Raw genomic sequence first — 23,531 nt, forward strand, 5'->3', positions numbered from 1 at the left:
GCTCTAGAGAGATTTTACCTGAATAACTGGATCTTCTCTTTCATAGCCACTTGTGTATTCTGTATTTCTTATCCAATCGCTCACATCAATTTCTGGCATGCCAGAAAGCAGTAGCTCCTTTGGGGAAGAAGAAAAGTACTTCATTAATCTTCATTGGGAAAAAAAGCTATTATAAATTTGCCTTAATTAGAAACTAATCCCATGTAAAACTGATTTATTTTTGTGACAGTTTCTGCACATCATCAATAACAAGTACTACATGGGAGAGAACTCTTCATACTGATAATCTCAAATATTGCTGAGATGTGGAAATGTCTACACATTGATACAATTTCATTAAAACATAAGAAGAGACAAATACATAAACACATAGCCAACAAGTTTACGACAATTTTATGAATGTTATTTTTGGTTTATGCTTTTGTTTTAGGAATTGTTAAATTCTAAAGAGACCATATGCTCAACATGAAAGTGACAACAACGACCTGAATAAATCCTGGGTTAAGCAAAAGGAAAAGATCATTGAGAAACTCTAATTACTAGGAAAAAGGAGTAATATAATAAAAAGAGGTAATATAATAAAAATAGTTATTATTTTAAAAAAAAACAGAACAGACTCAGGCCCCCAGAGAACTCGATTTTGGAATGATTTGGATCCCCTAAAGCCAACATTCCCCAGTGTGAGAAAAAAAAAATGTAATTTCCTAATGACTTTTGGTAGTCATCTTTTTCTTATGTGAAGATCATCAAACAAAATATTAACCAAATAAATAAAAATGAAATTAAGAATGTCAAAAATATTTAACATTATGTTTTCCAAGAGAAAAGAGAACATGGAAAGAGCTTGTCCAGATGGCTCAATGAGCCCATATCTCACAACTGGATGTGTTTGTACAGTCAGATAAGGCAATGACTATACTACACTTAACTAAATACTGACAAGCCAGATCAGCAGTTTGTTGTCACAGACATAGATACAATGTGGTTCAAAATCATGTCTCCTATACCAACTACTCATACATACATCTGACTAGTACAGAGGTATGCGCTGAAGAAAATTAATGAAGGCCAAGAGGTGGGATATGACAACTCTTGGGGTTTCTAAGATCTATTCAGAGTCTACAAGGTTCTCCCTTTTCCAACATATCTGAGGCTGGATTTTCTTCATTTAGTTCAAGCAAACAACATGTTACAACTGACTACACAGAAGCAGATATGAGAACCTAGCTGTCTTCTATTAACTAGATATTAAATAACCTACAAAAATGTAAAACAATGCCACTCTTCCCACTATTTTTAGCTTTATTCTGGAAAATGCAATTTTCAATTTTTAAATGTTATTTATATGTAATGGACTGTTATTTCTACATCAAGAAAATATTTTACATTTTTGTTTTAATTTCAAATACAGTAAATATCAAGTAATAAAACCCACATAAACAAAACCTTTTGTTATAAAGGTGTCCTAAAACCAAAAAGTTTGAGAACTGCTGGTCTAGGGTGTATTTTAGTCCTCCTATCCATAGTTTTATGAAATACTTTTACTAGATGGACATTCTGATTAGTCTCCATTTTAACAATCCAAATATATTCTCCATCATTCTTTGCACTTTTCTGTGCCTCAGGAGGCCAATTCTCACAGACTGGCTCTCTTGCCTATCAGCTTTAGGCTGGGCTCATTCACCGGGAAACAGGAAGCATTCTGGACGTGAGGATATTTTCTGCTCCCACTTTGCAGTGGCCATGTATCCTCAACTATAGCTAGTCTGAGGTTGCCCCTCATTGGTACTTCAGGCTCTCACAGGGTCCTCGCAGTACAAAAGCCCCCGACACCTACCCACAATTTTGCTTTCTGTGGTCTCAGTTACTGTGGTCAACTGTGGTCCAGAAGCAGATGATCTCCCTTCTGACACACTGTCAGAAAGTCAATAGTAGCCTAACACTAACTCATGATACCTATGTCATTCCCCTCACTTCACCTCATCACATAGATATTTTATCTGATATCATCACAAGAACAAGGGTGAGCACCACACAATAAGATATTTTGAGAGACCACATTCACATAACTTTTATTAGAGTATACTGTTACAATTATTGTTGTTATAAATATTACTAGCTACTATATTATTAGTTATTGTTGCTAATCTCTTACTGTGCCTAATTTGTAAATTAAACTTTACCCTAGGTATGTATATTTAGGAAAAATATATACAAGATTTGGTACTATCCATGGTTTCAGGCACCTGCTGGGGGTGTTGGAACATATTCCCTCTTGATAAGGGGGGGGACTACTGTAATTCCTCCACCTTTCTCTTCAATTCTAGGGATGATAAAGCTTTCCACTGTTGCTAGTCTTTGAATGCCTCACCATAATCTTGTTATTCTTAACACTGCCACACCTCCGTAATAGCCCCTTTGTTAAAGTTTCGATTTGAGCCATCTGGGGAAATTCTGTTCCTTGGCAAGACACTGATACAGATCTGCCAAAAGGGAGTGGGGATGAATTTTACACATTTCTTAGAAGCCATGAGAGTTTAATCCTCTTCCCTTCTAAACTGAAGATAAGCTTTTAATAATATTAAGTATGCTTTCATTATTAATAATTATCAATAAAAATGACTGAGACTATATTCTCTCAAGAAATTTGAAGCATTTCATGAATATTATATTATTATGAGTTTTGTGAAGAGGATGAAAGATCTTTATTATGCCACTTAACACCTGGGCAAAAAAAAAAATTATTACACTGATGAAAAAAAAAGTAGATGAAATGGGGCGCCTGGGTGGCACAGCAGTTAAGCGTCTGCCTTTGGCTCAGGGTGTGATCCCAGCGTTATGGGATCGAGCCCCACATCAGGGTCCTCCGCTATGAGCCTGCTTCTTCCTCTCCCACTCCCCCTGCTTGTGTTCCCTCTCTCGCTAGCTCTTTCTCTGTCAAATATATAAATAAAATCTTAAAAAAAAAAAAAGTAGATGAAATGGGAATTCCACAATAAAAAGAATATACAGCAAGATTTCAAGTCCCGATCAATAATTTATTGTTTTTTAAAAATATGACAAAATAAATGAATTAGTTTGCTGGAAATGGGTTAAAGTATATATCCCATACAAATGGCCAGCGATTGAGTCATGCAAATGTTTGTAGCCATTAGCTTACCTAGTATTCATATGGCTCAATGTGTTAATACCAGATGCATACCTAGCTTAGATGTCTGTGCCAACTTTTTTTTTTTTTTTTTTTAAAGATTTTATTTATTCGACAGAGATAGAGACAGCCAGAGAGAGAGGGAACACAAGCAGGGGGAGTGGGAGAGGAAGAAGCAGGCTCATAGCAGAGGAGCCTGACGTGGGGCTCGATCCCATAACGCCGGGATCACGCCCTGAGCCGAAGGCAGACGCTTAACCGCTGTGCCACCCAGGCGCCCCTGTGCCAACTTTTTAAAATAGTTTCCTATCACAGTGTAGCATAGCCCTTTCCTATGAAAGACATAAAGTCATACAGAAGGTTCTAAAACATAGTCCCATTTATAACTTATGCCTCTGAGAGGCAGTTTGGCAATACTGATGAAGACAGACCAGGCTCTAGGTCACAGAACATGGGTTCCCAGTCTGGCTCTAACACATATTCTACGAACAGGAGGAAGTTCTGTACCTTTTTTGGATTAGTTTTCCTCATCTGTAAAATGGGAATAATAATACTTATATCAGAGGTCCGTTGTGAAAATATTAAAAGTGAAGACATACAGTGCCTGGCAAATACTGCATTTTTAATAATAATTTTCATCACTGCATAAATCAGGATCGTGCTGACAACACTGCTCTTCCCATATCCTCCATCCAAATCAGCTCAACGTAGTAAAGGCAGAGTCCAAGACAGATGAGGAATCCTGACCTAACTTCTAATAAAAACCACAACTGAAAACTTAACAGTAGCAGACCTACATATGAAAGATAAAGGAATAAAGCTTTTAGAAGAAAACATGGGGAAACATCTTCATGACCTTGGAATAAGAGACAGGTTCTTAAACGTAAAAAGGACACAAAAAAGATCCATTCATTACAAAAAGAAAAAAACAAGTGATAAACTGAATTGTATTAAAACTAAAAACTTTTATTCACTAAAAGATACCAGAGAAGAAGATATTCGCAATATAGATAACTAGCAAACACTCCTATAAAGAATCCTATAAATCAGTAACAAAGAACCAGAAAACACAATAGAAAAATGGACAAATTACTTGAGCAAACACTTTAAAAACAGAGTACAAGTGGCCAGTGAACACAAAAACACACTCAACCTCTTTAGTCATTAGGGAAACGAAACACCACTAGTGATCCACAAAAATTGTAAAATGAAAAAGACAGACAATATCAAGTGCTAATGAAGATATGGAATACCCAGAACTCTCATACCTACTGGTGGAAATATAAACTGACACACCACTTGAACTATTTGCAAATATCTACTGTAATGGAATAAATGCACATCCTATGTTCCAGCAATTCCACTTTAAGAACACATACATAAACCCTCCTAAAGACATGTACCAGAATGTTTATAATAGCACTATTTCAAATAACCCAAAACTGAAAAGTTCCCACCAAATGTTCATCGACAACAGAATAGACTTCTCTCTCTCTATATATGTATATATTTATATACATACATAAATTGACACAATGAAATACTATAAAGCAATAAAAATGAACAAATTACAACTTCATGCAATAATAAGTACAATTCTCACAAAAAGTTGAGCTAAAGAAGGCGGATATATTCTATGTGACTATTCCATTTACATTAAGTTCAAAAATGGGAAACCTAATCTATGGTATTTTTAGAAGTCAGAAGGGGAAGCCTGGGTCACTCAGTCCATTAAGTGTAGGACTCATGATTTTGGATCAGGTCAAGATCTCAGGGTAGTGAAATGGTGCCCCATGTTGGGCTCCGTGCTCAGCAGGGAGTCTGCTGGAAATTCTCTCTCTCCCTCTGCCTCTGCCCCTCCCCATTCTCAGGTTCTCTCTAAAAAATAAATTAATAAAATCTTAAAGAAAAAATATAAGACTGATGAATCACTGAACTCTACCTATATAATTAATTGAATTTAAATAAATGTAAAAACAAGAAAATTAATAAAATAATGTTAATGGAAAAAAAAAGTCAGAAAAGTGGTTTCCTATGAAGAGGGATAGTGACTGGAAGAGGACAGGAGTGGACATCTGGGGTGCTAGGACTTCTCTGGGTGCCAGTTTTATGAATGTGTTCAGTTTGTAAAAATTCATCAAACTATATATTTATGATGCATATACTTTTTTCTATGTACATTGTAAATCACTAAGTTTCATAAAACTTAGCAGTATCAGTAAATTAGGGGGCAAAGTTTTTGTCAATTATTTACTTTGTTGCTATTTTTTACAAATAGGTCCAGAAAATAATGTAAAATTCTGTTTTGAACTTCACAAGGCCAATTTAATATATGTACAGTACAAAAAAAGTCAGATCTCAGTCATATTTAATAATAGTTCATAAGTACTCCTCCATTTTTAAATGCTAAAAATAACTTACTGCTATGCAAAAACTAGGTAAGTCTATACTAAACAAAACCATTAATCTTAAACCAAAAAATGCAAGCAAAAAAAAAAAAACCCTCAAAACTGACATTTAATGAAACCAAGTCACAATGGACTTCAAAATTAACTCGCAAATTTTATTCTCTACTATACTAAGATATACTATGAACGATAAACGAAAAATACTGGCATATATGTAAAATTAAAAGGTATAAACCAGTGTACTTATTCATATAGTAAGGGGGAAAGCATATGGTAAAACTAATTTTATGGGAAAGAATAAAAACCAAAGGATACTTTTCCATTAATCTAAAATTTACTATTCTAAATTTTAATTTTTTAAATAAAAAATCAGTTATACTCTATACTCTATTTAAACACTGTGGGGGCACCTGGGTGGCTCAGTCAGTTAAGCGTCTGCCTTCAGCTCAGGTCATGATCCCAGGGTCCCAGGATCAAGCCCTGTGTTGGGCTCTCGGCTCAGTGGGGAGTCTGCTTTTCCCCCTCTCCCTCTGCCTCTGCTCATGTGCTCTATCGCTTACTCTCTCTGCCTCTCAAATAAATAAATAAAATCTTTAAAAAAAAATACTGTGCTTAATTAAGGAGTTAAACAACTCAAAAAGTTTGAAAATAATTGATTACCAATCATAAGAGAGAAGGATATGAGAGAAAATGCAAACATAAAGCATATGCAATTAGAAATCCTGTTAGGTCAAAGTAAAAGGCAGGCAAATTAAAAGAGCAAAACATTTACTATAAACTTGCAGCCAATGAAGAGAAGACTCCACATAGGTTTAAAGTGGAAAATGATAAAATTATATATACGGTAAAATAAGAAGCTAGAGAAAATTAAACAAATATAATAAGAAAAACCCTCTAATTCTTCTTTTCGGAATGAAAAGAAGTTAGTATCATTATCTTGTACCTCATATGATCAAATAAAAAATTCAGAAGTACAGTTGATTCTTGCTTGAACAATGCAGGGGTTAGGGACTCTGACCTCTTGTAGTCAAAATCCACATTTGAATTCCCCCAAAACTTAACTATTAGTAGCCTACTGTTGACCAGAGGCCTTAATGATAACATAAACAATAAGCATATATTTTGTATATGTATTACACATATCTATTCTTAAAATGAAGTAAACTAGAGAAAAGAAAATATTATTAAGAAAATCAAAAGGAAGGAGCATCTGGGTGGCTCCGTTGGTTCAGTGTCTGACTCTTGGTTTGAGCTCAGGTCACGATCTCAGGATTGTGAGATCAAACCCCACACGGGGCTCTACACTTGGTGTGGACTCTGCCTGAGTTCTTTCCCCTCTTCCTTCTCCCTCCCCCTCTGCTCCTTCTCCAACTCGCAAGTGCGCTTCTTGTGCCTACGTGCTCTCTCTCTCTCAAATAAAATCCTTAAAAGAAAAAAAAAAATCAAAAGGAAGAGAGAAAATTTACAGTGCTATGCTATAAAACATCCGTGTTTAAGTTTGAACCCACACAGTTCAAACATGTGTTGTTCAAGGGTTAACTGTAATATGAATACTGCTTTTGAGAAGACTGGCCTTCAACATCTCCCATGTAAAATACTTTGAAAATGTACTCCATTTTTGTTTATCACCACCTCACCCCATTTCACACTAAGGAATCATTATTCTGATTATTAAGCTTAAGAGAAGCACAATCACAAATCTTGTAAAAATCTATAAACATGAACATTAAACCATAATGTCTTATTATACATTATTTTATTCATCATAGTACTCCAAAATTATTTCCAAATTACAGCAAGTGGAGTTTTGTGTTGTTTTGTAACCACAAATGAACTGATGTTTTTCCTTACCAATTCATATTCATCGAAAAGCTGTATGAGGGAAGGTGGAATGAACATATGAAAGCCCTGTAAAAAAGCATTGATCTGAGGCTGAATGGCTCTTGTCATTCGAAGTTCAGTAACAAGCTGGACATACTCTGCCTATTAAAAAAAAAAAAAAAGTGATGATTTTTTTTTCAATTTCACATACTTCAGGTACTATTGATATAATCATTTCTCATTAAGAGGTAAAGGTCTGCAATTAGTTGACACCATTATTCAAATATCTCAGTAAACCCATAAATCACTAAGCTACTTAGGCCAAAATCCTAGGAATCAATCACCCATGATTTTTCTCACATGCTGTATCAGTGAGTGCTATCAGAACTACCTCTAAAAAACATTCTCCATCTGACCCGTCTCACCATCTCCATCCACTTCTAGCATCATCATTATCTTCACCTGGATTACTGTAACATGTCATGTCCCAGTTTCCATTTTTGCCCTGTACTGCTTCTTCCATACCACCAAGTGATTTTTTTAAATATATAAAAATATATTTTATATGTAACTTCACATATAATTCAGATCACATCACCCCTGCTCAAAATCCTACAGTGAGGGGTGCCTGGGTGGCTCAGTCAGTTAAGCACCTCTTTCCCTCCCTAAAAAAACAAAACAAAACAAAACAAAACAACTCTACCTTGACTTAAGGAAAATACAAATTACTTTCCTAGCCTAAAGGCCCTAAATGATCCAGCCTCTGCTTTGCTCTCTCATCTCATTTCTTTCCACTCTCCCCCTTGTTCATTCTCTCTATTCCCCAAACATAAGCTTGTTCAGACCTCAGTGTCTACACTTCCTCATGTCTCTGACTGAAGTATCTCATTAGAATGTAATCTCTCTACAGGCAGGGGCTCTGTTTTGTTTTCCAGTATATATTCCCAGCTCCTAAAAAAGTGGCTGCTACTTTGCAAATGTTCAACAAATATTGGATGAATGCATACATTCAACAACTGCTTTAATACATACTTAGAACTTGATAAAATGGGTCATTTAAGCATAGCTGATTTGATTCTGAATTAAGGTAAACTATCTTTACACATTTCATTTTAAAATACATCATGATAGAAAATAGTGTCACTTAAAATTTAACTGGTAATAAAGAATATATTTTGGCTCACACAAGAATCAATTATTATACCTACCTATCAATCAGCCCTATCAATTGTTATCATTTATATATTTTAAATTACATCTAAGTGAAACTTTGTGACTTAAAAGCAATATGCTGTATATAGTTCTTACCTCCCAGGTATGAATGTTCTAAAGAGAGTAGAGAAAGCCTATTTTAGGTTCCTTCCCTTTTTTGCCGGGGAGGGGGGCACTAATCTGATGCTCTGCCCCATCCCACTCCCCAACTCTACCCTGGGGGGGGACCCACAAGCACTGAGCTAGCAAGTTATATATAACCACTGGCTATGAATTCTCCATACATGTCAAAGCTAAAGAAGTGTCATGGTGGATTCCCCACAGTTCTCCCCAAACCCCATATAGACCCTTGTGCAATCTAGCATGGGGAAAGCTCTCATCTCTGCTATTCAGTCTACTCCGAACCCCAAATCACACTCCCTATCACCCAATTTTTTCTCCACTGTACAGGAATTAATCAGTTACTACCTTTAAGTAGTTACTAGACAGACGGAAATAAAAATGTGTGCCTACAATCAAACAGAAACGTAAACTAGATTTTCACGTCCAATCCAAGAAATAATATATATAGCACACTTCCAAGTGATAACCAGCAGTGATTTCATTACTAGCACATCATTATCTTTTAGTTTATGTCCGCTCTACCTAAACTTACTCAACTACGACAATTTTTCTGCTCCACTCCATCATTAATGTTTAAGATGCTATATGAGACCCTATCTTCCCTTAACAAGAACAGTTTTTTCCCCAAAAGGTATTGCTCTTAGAATCTTATGGTACTATTCAATAATCATTGTTCAAGACCTTAAATTATGAAGCATAAAAGTAAAAGATTTGTGGGCCGTCTGTGTGTTTCAGTAGGTTAAGTGTCCAACTCTTGATTTCAGCTCAGGTCATGATCTCAGGGTTGTGAGACCCAGCCCCATGTCGGATTCTGCACTGGGCGTGGAGCCTGCTTAAGATTCTCTCTCTCCCTCTCCCTCTCCCTTTGCCTCTGCCCCTCTCCCCTTCCCCCACCATTCAGATGTGCACGTGCACTCTCTCAAAAAAAAAAAAAAGGAAAAGATTTGAAAGATTTGTGAATTGCTCAAGTATGCTTTACCAATTTTAACTAGCCATTGCATTCCATATTTATCAGAATAGTACACATTCTGTTTCAATCAGTTAATTCCTATTATTTCCTCACACATTCTCTTTTTAAAAATTATTTTCCACAAGTATATTAATCTTTCCTTACATGTTCCCTTCCATTCTTCTAATATGAATATTATTCTAATATCTAAATATTTTCCACATTTATTTCTGTAACTTTGACCCATAGTCATTGTATGTCAATTTGTGGAAATCAGCTCCTTCAAAAACCAATTTCCATATTAAGTTAATTTATATGTGGATGAATCTTGGTCTCAATTATTTCTCAAAAAAATAATAAAATCATAGCCATCACAAATCCTGCTGAGATATTTAGTAAAATAAAGTTTTCCACATAGCTGAAATATAACTGTTTAACAAAACTATAAATCCAAGTGAGCTAAAATGTTTCCCTGCTTCCTTAAATGCTGTACATCCTCAAATAGAATAACAAAAATTAATATTTTTCTCAATGATACAATTATTACTACAAACATCCACTATTGTTACACACTAACATTTTGACTATTCATACTGTGTAGAAATACACTGGCTGCATTCTCGTTATCTATGCAGGTATCCAAGTGACTCACCTCCCCTCACTTTATGCCCTGCATAGCTACATCAAATATCTTATATGCTTTAATAAGGAAACAGTGGATATGCAGATGACAATCCATCCACAAAACACTGGCATAAAGAGTTGCACAATTAAACATTAAATATAAACCAAACCTAAACTATCATTTTCTTTTAAGTTATTACAAGAGATTGCTATAACTTGGGGGCAGGGGACCTTTTTTTATCCCTAACAGATGGCATATCCTAGGAGTCATGTTTGCTCCCACCTGAGTTTTGTTGTCTATTCTTTGAAGGCATAAAATAATACCAGATGCCAAAGAATTAAATTGAAGAATTAATCATATTACAGAATCGTAGTACTTGTACTGAAATAATCATGTTAATACATAGAAAGCTTTAAACTTGGAAACTTCAGTATAGAAACAACAACAGCAACAAAAAAGAGCCTTAGCAGCTTTTCTCTGGATTAACCTCTCATGCTGGTAACTGATATAAAATAGGTAAGTGAAAAAGAAACTGTGTAAAAATACTGACATTAAGAAGACTGAACTTTCAGGGGGTGCCTGGGTGGCACAGCAGTTAAGTGTCCGCCTTCGGCTCAGGGCGTGATCCCGGCGTTATGGGATCAAGCCCCACATCAGGCTCTTCTGCTATGAGCCTGCTTCTTCCTCTCCCACTCCCCCTGCTTGTGTTCCCTCTCTCGCTGGCTGTCTCTATCTCTGTCGAATAAATAAATAAAAAATCTTTAAAAAAAAAAAAAAAAGACTGAACTTTCAGACAATATGTTCCAGTTAAATTATATGTCTATATTTACAGGAACATTTTATTTTAATAATCTCCCAGTCTTCTGAATGCATGGAATAAATAATATTCATCTCTCAGAAATCTTCCTTAAAATTGTAACTTCTCTTCAGGCTTTGAAACTAAATTATGTCATCTTACAAGAAATGGTGATGATGTTGAAAATGAATGCATTTTTTAGGCTATTTTTCTTCTTGAAAATCTTTTTTCATTATTTCTTGAAAGATATCTAAATAAACCATATTTACTTAAACAATAGTTAACTTTTACTAGTGATAATAAGATGTTCTTTTTTTCCCCTCCTCAAAGCAGAGGAATAAACTGGGCCACATTTGTAAAACAGTTTGGAATAGTTATTTTTTTAGTAATTAACAGTTTAAATGGCATTATTGTTGGCATAACTCAATTAACTGTTTGATTATAAATCCTTTGTTGTATAAGACTTCTTTCCTGAGTTTATGCACTTATTATTGCTCTGGTATGTAGAAGTTCTCATTGAAAATTTCTCCACTGAGAACTCCAAAGGATAACCAGGTTTCTTTTGTAGGAATAAGGAGATATACCAAAAAGGCAAGAAACTACCTCATTTTCTCCATCCTCACTGCTACTGTCTTATAAAATCCTCACGCATGCTCCCCAGACCAATACCACAACCACCTATCAGTTGCCCTGACTCCAATATTGCCCCAGTTCAATTCATTCTTCACACTCTAAGTTGAGTTTGTTTTGTGTGAGTTTTTAAGAAACAGAATCCATTGACTCTATAACATCTACAATCATCCCTACAATCTTCAGAATACTTTTCAAATTCTTAACTGTGAATGCAGTCTTTCAGAATTTGGCCCGTCTACTCCCCTCATCTTTTACCACTCATTTACTTTGCAATCTAAGCTATGATCTACCACCTGTGGTTCCCTGAACACATCATGCTCTGTCATCCTTAATTTCCTATAAGCCCAGAACATTTCCTTTTCCCCTTACTTACTCCTATCTGAGCCCTTAATGCTTCTCCTCTATAATTCAACTTCCATGCCACCTCCTCCATTCCTTGATATCCTGTCTTATCCCACCCTGTTTCTTTCTCTCCCAGCCTGAATGAACTTCATGATTAGTACTGTAAAAGCGTTAGCATTTAAAACCATGCAGCTTACTCTTCAGTTCTAGAAGGTAGAACTGAAGATATAAGAAAACCTGTCACTTCTAACTCAAATTTTATGGTTCCATGATTCCAGCTTTTGGTCAAGAATAAAAAAAGAGGGGACGCCTGGGTGGCTCAGCTGGTTAAGCATCTGCCTTCACTCAGGTCATGATCCCAGGGACCTGGGATTGAGTCCCGCATCCCACATCATCGGGCTCCCTGCTCAGCAGGGAGCCTACTTCTCCCTCTACCTGCTGCTCCCCCTGCTTGCGTTCTTTCTCTTTCTCTCTCTCTCTCTGACAAATAAATAAAACCTTAAAAAAATAAATAAATAATAAAGAGAATGTGAAAAGTAACAGCAAAACTTTTAAATGAAGATGAAAATACTATTTATATGTAAATGTTCAGGTCCTAGTAATTCAGCCATTTTCAAAAGTGAAACCAGAGTTTAGTTTTATTATTTTTTTAAGATTTTTAAACAAATTGATAGATACAAAATTAAATTTAAAAGACCATTATATTTCAAATATAGAATAGATATATACTTTTCTGCCTACATAAATTGTATTTATTTAATGTACTGCTTTTTAAACAAGGTATTTTCATCTATTTGGTCTCAATTACCAAAGCCTTTCCATAAAACTTAGGAATAAATGACTCCCCCATGTGGAGATCAGCTTACACAGATTTTCTCGTACTAACAAGCTTGGTAACTCATTTAAGCTTCAACATGCTTACAGATTTTGAAGCTGAACTCCAAATGTGACAATTATAACTTTACACCTATAGAGATAGTAAGTAAAAGGCTAACCATAAAGTAACAAAAATTCATGAAAGAAATGTATGTTAAAAAATAACAAAATCTCTAAAAACTGAAAATTTCATTTCTAAATTGAATACTTTAACAATCTTAAAATAATTGATCAATTTAAGATGCAGGTATGTTTCTACAGATTTTTAATTTTAAAAAATTAATCAGGTTGCTAATTGAGTAACCATTAAATGTTTAAGCATCAACAATTTGATATATAATTATACTTGACTCAAAAAAAAAACAACTGTACTTGACTCTTTCTGGTAATATTAGAAAATGAAGAGGCTCAATTATTCTAAATGTTTACATCACAAAAATGAAAGCTGCAAAGAATTAACATATTAGTGATTGAGATTCTGCTTTATTACCAAAAGCTAATCATTAAAAAAAAAAGTTAGCCTATAATCAACTAGTTAGTTAATATAGTTAAGTAAAAATGTATTTAACTGAGAAGCAAAAGTTTCAGGCTCTTTAATATTACAATAGTAAGTATTCCGGTCTCAAACTAGACTGACAATGATAGGTACACCCTCAATGTGTGTATACTCTTACTATTATTTACTCAGTATCTTCCTTCTTTCAAGATTTCACTAAAAGACACAAACACCAAAGAATTAATAAAATATGTCTTTTTAAAAATCCAAACAAAAATCATGTCCTAACAGGAGAGAGACCATTAGGAGATAACAGTAAAATATAGCTGTGCATCATGCAATTGTTAATTGGTCTTTCCACTTTGTCATATAAAATATATCTGAGAGGGTGACAAGTCTACTCACCATAGTATTCACAGACAAGAATCATGTTTGAGTTTCTCTGGTGAAAAACAATCACTTGTTTATAATAAAGATTCTATAACTTCATTACCCTTAATTGAGAACAGGTCTCCAGTGTAAAACAAAATAATAAATGCACAATAGGGTGGACAATCAAATAATTAAAAGATTTTAAAAAGTATTTTCATTCACTGGCAAGCTTATACATATTTTAAAAATGAAGCATTGTACTATTTTCATCTTCTAGAGTTTGACATGACTCATTATATTAAAAATCAAGTAAGATATTCCTCAACATGATTAATTTTGCAAACAGGAAGAACATTAGACTTGAAACTAGGAGACCTGGGTTTTGGCCCCAGCTTTACATTAACTCTTTAGGTTTCAGTGTCCTCATGTGCAAAATGAGAGGGCAAACTATAAAAACATCTAAGTATGTATGTGCAAAAACTTAGCTTCTGATCTTATTTTCAAAAATTAAACTTCATGATTTTTTTTATACGTAGAGTAACTAAGTTGCAAAAAGTAAAACTACATAGCTAATATAACTTTCCAATACCCTGCACATATCTCAAACTAAGAGCTTCTTTGTATAGAACACTACCCAATAACAACTAACTTTTGTGTTGTGTCTTTCAGTTTGCAAAATTTTGCTAGAAATGATTCTGTATGGCAGGTATTATTATCCCAATTCGATAGAATAGAAAACTGAGGCTCAAAGAGGTTAAATGCAGTCAAGTCTCTTGGTCTTTAAAAAAAAATTAAAATATATATATATATATACATATATGTATTTTATTAAATCAATGGACATTATTTCTTAAAGTTAGTTGCTTCTGAAGCTGTCTTGGAATTATAATACAACTAATGGAAAGGAAAAGGATTTTAGTCTTGTTTAACCAGAAGTTGCTACTGGTAAATGACAGAAGTGGAGTTCCCAAACCAGATTTCCTGACTCCCAATATCCTACATATCAAAATATAACATAAAACTGACTTATATATTAAAATAACTATTTTTCAACAGTGAAATTTAAAATATATGCCAAAATTTAAAACAAATATGCGCAGGTATATGTCAATTATTTCTCAATAAACTAGAAAAAAATATTTACAAACAGTAGAACAATAAATAAAAAATAATCAAGTTATACTGGGGTGCCTGGTGGCTCAGCCATTAAGCGTCTGCCTTCGGCTCAGGTCATGATCCCAGAGTCCTGGGATCAAGCCCTGCATCGGGCTCCCTGCGGCAGGAAGCCTGCTTCTCCCTCTCACACTCCCCTTCCTTGTGTTCCCTCTCTCTCTGTCTCTTTCTGTCAAATAAATAAATACAATCTTAAAAAAAATAAGTTATAAAGCTTAAAAAAAAATCAAGTTCAGAGGTCTAACAGATTTACTGGGTCCCAAAAGCATGTACAAAGTTTAACACAGGAAATTCTTATTTTCTCTATTGGAACTCTTAACATCATACTTTAAAACATGAAACAGTGTCTAATGCAAACATGATCTTGATGTAAACTTCTATTTCTAACCGAATTTTTCGATAAAGAGAAGCCCACTTTACACAATTGACTGAATTGTGCTCTAGGCTGCTTCAGGAATTGCCTCAGCTATCTAACACAATAGTGAAAAGATCCTTTCTAACTCAAAGTTTGATATTTGATGGTTTAGTTAATTTAAATATTTTATCTGTTATAAAATGTTATGAAACTATAACAGCAAAAGTTTTTCTAGCTAGTGTCAGAAGGAGAGAGTAACCAGCAAACTATCAGGGCCAAGTTACAAACAATGGCTAAGATAAATATTCAAATACTCACTTTATTATTTTGTGTCACAAGAATACTTCCACCCCCAGGTTTCAAAGGCACCTCTTCCATTGCTCCAAACACATCAGTTTCAACAGAAAAGGTTAGTTCTAGACCCAGATCACTAATGTCATTATCTAAAATCCACTGCAAATTTTTGGCATATTCTGGATCAATGGATGCCACATCTTGGTAATTTACAGGAATACCTAAAAATGCAAACATACAGCAGTTATATTCTGAATGTGCCTGCCTTTCCTTGTTTGTTTAATGGTAAAATACTGCCCTCTACAGATATTCCATAAAACTGCAAAATATAATACAACTCACAGCATGATTTAAGTGGAGGCTAATTCCTGGATTTGGAAGTCTGTTAATTTAAGCTTGTGTTTTTTTCCACATTTTTATAATGTAATCTTTCTTTGAAACAGCTATACAGAAAAATTATTATATACTTCAAAAAGTACCAATTCACTTAAGTATATTTATATTAAAACACATTCTTAGCATAAACATACACACACTAAAATGATAAACAACTTTTCTTAGCAAAAAAGTAGATTTTTTTTCTCTCCCTCAGGCTTCCAAATACCTTACATACACAGACAGTTTCCAATTGAAATAAAAATTACATCAATCAAAATGCCACCATTTATCTACTTAGTTTTTCCTAAAGAGTCTAAGAAAAACACTTCAAATAAATGCTTTTGGAAAAAGAATAGAGCCATACCAAGAATGTGCTTATAGAATGATCTTGTGAAGTAAATGTTGACCAGCTGCCTGTGGTTCAAAGCTAATCCCAAGATCTGCCCAGCAAATCGGAAATAGTTCAAATGATCAGGATTTACATAGGAGTTGCTATTAGGCTGAAAAGTTGTTCCTATTAAAATAAATACAAAGTAATTTATTTCTAAGAATCTAGATGCAGAAGAAAGATCATTTCAATGCAGATAAATCAGTTCATATACAAATTCAGCAAAACCAAGGTTACATTATGCATAAACTTCCACCAGAACATTCTTTGTGGAATATATAACAGACAATGGAATTGTCAGAAGATAATCATTAATTCACACATACTTATCAGAGTAAGTCTTTGCAGAGAGAAAATTTTAGAATACTTTTAACTGAAAGTAGTTGGAAGATGTGTCAGAGAGATCCTGGAAATAATATGTTAAAAGATAATACATATAACATGTTTTCCTCAGCAATGTAGAAATACTAGGCTGTGAATCAGGACAGGATTGTTTCATTCATCTATCTATGCCCAGGGCAGTAGATTTTCACTACTTTTTGCTCCTTATGGAATACAGAACTACAAGAGAATAACTAAAATTTTAAATGTACAACTGTTCTTAAGTGATGAACTTGATGCCTTTTACCAGTTATCAGAAAATCACCTAAATCCACAAGTCAACCAATTATTCCTCATAACAAATAATCAACTTTATTTTTTTTTAAGATTTTATTTATTTGAGAGAGAGAGAGCACACACAAGCAGGGGAAGGGACAGACGGAGAGAGAGACTCTCTAGCAGATTCCCCACTGAGCGTAGAGGCTGACTCACGGCTCAATCTCACAACCTTGAGGTCATGATCTGAGCCGAAACTGAGAGTCTGGACACTTATCCAACTGGCTACCTAGGCGTGCCACAAATAATCAACCTTAAATAAGTACCACTGAGGTATAAAAGTAAAAATGGCAAAAGCAATAGTTAATTGGCAATTACTGCCAAAATCTAGTATGATTCCACCTATATGAAAAAAGGTTTAGAAATAAATAGTGGTGATGGTTACACAACACTGTCAATGTACTTAATGCCAGTGAATAGTACACTTTAAAATGGTTAAAATCGTAAATATTATGTTACATATTTGATCACAATGAAAACAAAAGTCTAAAAAAAAATCTAGTACAACAGAAAAGCCTAATACCAAGACCTCAACTTTGAAAAACTCTTTTTGTATTTTTCTATGATGATCACTAACTCCGAAGTCAATTCTCATTCATTCAACAAATATTTATTGAGCTCATGCTATTTATTACTCTTCTAGATACACTAAAAGAATAAATGCTAAATCTAATTAAATAATATCCGAAGAGAAAATAAAGGAAAAGCAGAAAGTTTTGGAAAATGAGATGTTTGGTCATTTAGTATACATATTTTGACAATAATTCACTTCGTGCGTTACTGGTCTTTGATTTCTCACTGTTGGCGCGAGACTACATTGCCATGTCCAGTTTACTTAGATATAAGGTACAAATTTGAAAGCTTATGACTGATGACTTAAAAGGGCCACATGAAGCTGGTCATTCACTGTCAAGAACCTTTTGAGAATCATTCCCAGTCATGGGTAGGACTGGGTAATAAAAGTCAAAGAAAAGTTTTGTGAGATGAAGAAAGACTTCAAGGACAAACATAACGATAATTCCAAAAATACAAATAATCTAAGAATAGTCACAAATATTTTTTACCTATTAAAATAGTGAATGCTTAGGGTGCCTGGGTGGCTCAGTCAGTTACGTGTCTGCCTTTGGCTCAGGTCATGATCTCAGGGTCCTGGGATCGAACCCCGCATTAGGCTCCCTGCTCAGTGGGGACTATGCTCCTCCCTCTCTCTCTGCCTCTCCCCACCACTTCACTTGTGTGTGTGTGCACAGGCACGGGCTTTCTCTCTCAAATAAATAAATAAATATTTTTTTAAAAAAAAATAATAAAATAAAATAGCGAATGCTTAGGGTTATTGATGAATCAATCAGCAAAGATTTCTGATGACTCAACTTTCCACCCCTAGGTCTGTGATTTATAATTCCTTTGGTAAGAACTTTCTGGGATATTTAGGTTATTAATAAGAACAGATAAGGAGAAATCAAAACCAAAAAATAAATAAGGAAACAAACAGGGAAAAAATCTTCAGGAAAGAAATAATAGCTTTTAACTTAAAAACTACTTAGAACACAGTTTAGGTACTAAGTTCAAAAATAAATGTAAATATGACACAGCTATTTTCACCATCTCTGAAAAATCCTAGTGAACAAGAAAATATCATTTTCCATATAATAATAGCTTCTAAGAATTATTTCTACTTTCTATGTGCTTTCTGTATTTCTTAGGTACGGGGCTAAGCATTTTTTTACATAACAGCTAATTGATTTCTCTCTTACCACCTTACAAAACATACATTCTCACCATTTTCAAATGGAGAAATTGAGGTCCAGAAAGGTTACATTTATTGGCCCAAGATGATAACAACAAGAAGAGCAGAGCCAGGACTCACATCCAGTGTAACACCAAAGGCCAAACTCTACAGTAAGCATCTTAATTTAATTAGAAAGCAAGTTTTAAAGAAATTATTATAGACACGAGGACTACCCACACATTTCCCAAATGTAGGAATCTTTAATTCAAAATTTTAATGTAATTCCCTTCATGTCAACTAAACGTAAGAAGAAGGAAATATTTCACCAAGATTTTAATTTATAAATACTGTTATCACAAAGAGAAGAGTTATATGGCTTACAAAAAGGAAAAAATCACAATCTTTATGAACTCTGTGCTTCAGCCAGTTGGATAAGTGTCCAGACTCTCAGTTTCGGCTCAGATCATGACCTTCATGATATCATTTCCCTGCTAATATATTCATAGTATGAGGAATTACCTCGACTCATAATTCCACACCAAATCTGTTTCTCAGGTATGAAACTAAACAGGCAGACTCAGAATAAGGGATGACAAAGCAATGAAATAAATCTAAAATATAATGATCCAATGTTAAATCTTGCTTCAAAGATTAGGCCTAACTAAACCCAGCACCTCATCAAACTTGTCATAAAAACAACAAAGGACACCAAATTCACCTCAGAGCAAATAATCAGAAGTTATGAATTAAAGCAGTCACATATTCCTCAATAACTTCAAATACCCCATGTGTGTCTGAGAAGCCCATCGCACAAGTGAATACCTGCAGCACCCTAGCATCACTGCAGCCCACCACCCCCTTGCTGCTCCTACAGTCATCTTTATTCAATGCAGACTTGCCTGCTGGTTTGGCTGGAGACAATCAGAAAGTACAATTAATGATGTACTCTCTCCTTATAAAAAAAAAAACTTAGACACTGGGAAAGAAAAGATCTTCAGGAAATGAAAACAACTGTGTAAAGCATTTAAAAACTGAAATCCCGCCTTCACTTGTATATGTCTTTCTTAAGTTAGAGAACTGTCAAGTATTCTCCACATAGGTGAGGCGGTAACCATTTCCATTCAGCCTACAATATCAAATTAGAATTGTGCAGGCTGAAAGCACCATTTCAACAAATAGTTTGTTTTATAAGATAATAGGAGCTTTTTAGTTGCCAGGTTTTATCTTTTAAAAGGACTGAAAACTAAGTTACTATACATAAATAGATTATAAGTTAAGATTTAACACCATGATTTCCACACTCTGTTTTTTATGACCAAATTTTAAGACTTGGAAACTCAAACAGGGTTAGCAAATTTTAATTTTTCCAAGTAGGTATTTTTCTAAATCCATCTACTACCACTATTTCATGAAAGGAAATTTTAACTCAAAAAAGTAGTCTAAGGACAATCCTTAAATTATATAAATCTAGTTTTACTTTACAAAGGACCAATGAAAACTTTCTTAGAGCCAGCACTGGCCCTTGAGACAAATATTTGAGACCAACTATCTAGAGGAAAGAATGCTAGACTGAATCTGGTTCCACTCATGATCCTACCACTCGTTAACTTTGTTAACAAAACTCTGAATTTCAACTTTCTTTTCTAGGAAATGGGAATATCCCACACCTTGCTCACAGGATTACTATGGGAATCAAAGGATTAAATGCACTGACGTAGTTTGAGAATATGACAAGCCACAGAAAAAGTAATGTAGACTATACAACTTACCATCAGCTGACTGGGTAAACAGTGCATAATCAGGATTGACTATCTCATTAGACAGAATATCAAACCACTCACGCACAACACCTTGACCCTGAATTCAAGAAAAAAAATTAAGTATCATCAGAAATATATGGGGAACTTTTTTCTGAATAACAATAAATTATAAGTATTTCAAGTTTCTTCCATTATCAATTATATACCAAACTTTATTCAAGTGCATTTCAATGTTTTATATCTAGTAAACTTAGCAGCACTTCTTTTTATACCCACCATGCCTTCTTCTCCATGGAACCGTACAGCAATTCCTTGCTTTAGCTTTGCACAATTTGCTTTTGACACAACTTCACAGCTACTCCTAAAAATAGAATCTGAATATGTAGCATTGGTTAATTTTATGTATTAAAACTTACAATAATTAATATTTTGTACCTCACACACATCAGTTTCTTTTTAAACATACCTCTGTGAACCAGCAGGATATCATTTTCATTCACTGGCCTGTGCACCATGTCTGAATCTGGTTGTCCTGAATGCAAGTGTTCATAGAACCATTCACAGCGATCTTTAAATGGCTACCCCAACAAATAACAGTAAAATATGTTAGCAGTATTTCAGTTACCTATCAGATTACCTAATGAGCCTGCTAATGCCCTTTCTACAAATAATCATTCTTAGACATTTATTTATAATAAATAGTTCTAGATAATGTTCTAACATTTCAAAAACTATTCACAAAAAGACAGATCTTAGCTGAAATACTTTGATTACAAATACAGTATATTTTTTTAATTCCCATTTTTAACAGAAAAGACTTGATAAATTAGAAGGTTGTATCTAAAAACTTAATATCAGATATGTAACTGAGGACATTTACTCCCAATTTCTTTTAAGACCAACAATGCTTGTAAGAATAAATTTCCAAATCCAGAAAAATTACATTGCATGTTACATTTAATTTTTCACGAAAATAATCTTCTAGATCTAACTTTCTTTTATTTTTTGAGAGAGAGAGAGAAAAAGAGCATGTATGAGAGCTGGGGAAGGGGCAGGAGTAGAGGTAATGTCAAGCAGACTCCACACTGAGCCCAGAGTCTGACACAGGGCTGAGATCATGACCTGAGCTAAAATCAAGAGTTGGACACTTAATCAACTGAGCCACCCAGGTGCCCCTATCTAATTTTATTCTTATTTCTATCCTTTGAATATGTAGTGTAAACCTTGACAACTGGAGTATTTTTTCTCATTTTAATTATAAGTGCCTGACTTAAGCTTTGATTGCCAAGGCAACCACTTCAAAGAGGCATCTACCTCAAAGATGGTCATCTCAAATAAACAGAATGCTAGCCACATAACTTGATAAAGAGCCAGGCCACCTTCCCACAGAGGGCTCCTCTTTTTTATAAATCTTGGTTGATTTATATAACTGACCATTTGGCCCACTTGTTGTCTTTCCTCTTCCCGTGCTTTAAATTCCCACTCTTACGTTTTAAATTCACCAATAGTGAGCCTGTGAACCCTAGGCCCTGACCTCAACCCCACTAAGAGCAGAACCTCAGGCCCATGTGCGTTATCATGCACTCTCCCACTCCCCTTCCTCCACCATGTGTGCTGTGTAATATCCAGGTCCCAAAGTAATAAACCTTTATTTTTTTTTAGTTTCCTGTGATTATTGCTGAAGGGCATCTTGCAATCATAGTAAGAACCACAAGGGCTGGTCTAGGCACAAGACTGGTTATCGACAGGCTGAGACCAACACACAACTGGCATAGTCAGAAGGACTGCATGATTGCCCTTGCAATTAACCAAGGGGAATGCCTTTACCTGCAACTCGTCTACTAAATGCCAAACTCACCGTCTGAGAAAGGAGACCCTTTAGCTGGGATCTGCCATGCTGCTATGTGCTTTCACACATTGCCTCTGTCATGTGTTGCCTGCAATATCCAACCTAAAAGGTCACGGATGCCATAATAATTCAAGAATATCCCCAGAGCAGCATGATCAAGGCCATATGGTCTAATGAGATGATCAAACTACTAATTATAAAGGTCTTAATTGACTATTAATGTGTACAAGGGGCTTCAAAGCCAAGGAGAGCGAGGGAGGGTGGATTAGACTACAAGGCTACTGTCACTGCCCACAGAGGGTTCTGGGCTAAAGGTAGATAGAAATGATTCCCTTAGGTGAGAAGGATTGGAAATTTCCACTTGCAATCACTGAGTCAAGTGGGATGTGCCCAAATTACATGTCCTAACCCAGAAGAGAGAAATAGCCTTGCAACTGGAAGCCAATGGCACCACAGAGGGAACATACAACAGAGGCCTACTGTCTCTGTGTCAGCACTTCACTCACTACCATTGCTACTTGTCCCCTGACCCAATAGGATACTACTGGTCCAATCCCTGGTGTGGTATTGCTAAAAAATTAATGGACGAATATAAATGTCCTGAACAATTAAGAACCCTAAGGAGATACACTAGCTCCTTGATAAATGTAAAACCCCACAGATGCTTCCTTAGGTGTTTCTCGATTATGCATACCAAAATGCCAAGACTCTGCTTTATACTCCAGAGGCCTAGAGACTTTTCCCAAAGACTCTGTGCATATCATGCTACTGAAGGCAGACTTCCATCCAGAAGAGGTTTTTTGTGACACCCTGAAAAGAAAAGCAGCCACCTACAAAGAGCGCTGACAGTGAAATCATCCAAAATTTTCTGGTAACAACAATTTTCCAGTAAGATTAAGGTAACAGGATAAAAACAAGAAGAAGAAATTGAGATCAAAAGCTATACCTTAACTGAAATTCAAACCTTTCTTAAATATTTTATGCAGCAGGAAGGAGAGAGGGGAACTAATCGGTTATTACAGGTTTTCTTGTTTGTTTGGAACAGGCTCTTAAGTGTTACTCATGGCGGCTAAAACGCGTCAACTGGCTGCCATCTCTAAAAACCCTAAAATCCGTAACTCTCCATCTGAACTATAATGCTCATTCC

General features: G+C 35.0%; 1 protein-coding gene across 3 annotated transcripts in view; it reads right to left on the minus strand.

The window, feature by feature from the left end:
• The window catches only part of HACE1 (HECT domain and ankyrin repeat containing E3 ubiquitin protein ligase 1), a 103,941-nt gene that overhangs the window by 11,936 nt on the left and 68,474 nt on the right, over positions 1 to 23,531 (minus strand). For all 3 annotated transcript variants that reach the window (XM_019797279.2, XM_002917046.4, XM_019797280.2), the window contains 7 exons: positions 21,002 to 21,113; positions 20,812 to 20,909; positions 20,545 to 20,632; positions 16,366 to 16,515; positions 15,648 to 15,844; positions 7,408 to 7,539; positions 19 to 117 (listed from right to left, as the gene is read on the minus strand). In XM_019797279.2, the coding sequence (XP_019652838.1) occupies positions 19 to 117; positions 7,408 to 7,539; positions 15,648 to 15,844; positions 16,366 to 16,515; positions 20,545 to 20,632; positions 20,812 to 20,909; positions 21,002 to 21,113 (876 nt within the window). The remainder of the gene's footprint in view (positions 1 to 18; positions 118 to 7,407; positions 7,540 to 15,647; positions 15,845 to 16,365; positions 16,516 to 20,544; positions 20,633 to 20,811; positions 20,910 to 21,001; positions 21,114 to 23,531) is intronic.

Source organism: Ailuropoda melanoleuca, chromosome 10, assembly GCF_002007445.2.
Source record: "Ailuropoda melanoleuca isolate Jingjing chromosome 10, ASM200744v2, whole genome shotgun sequence".
Taxonomy (NCBI): Eukaryota; Metazoa; Chordata; class Mammalia; order Carnivora; family Ursidae; genus Ailuropoda; species Ailuropoda melanoleuca.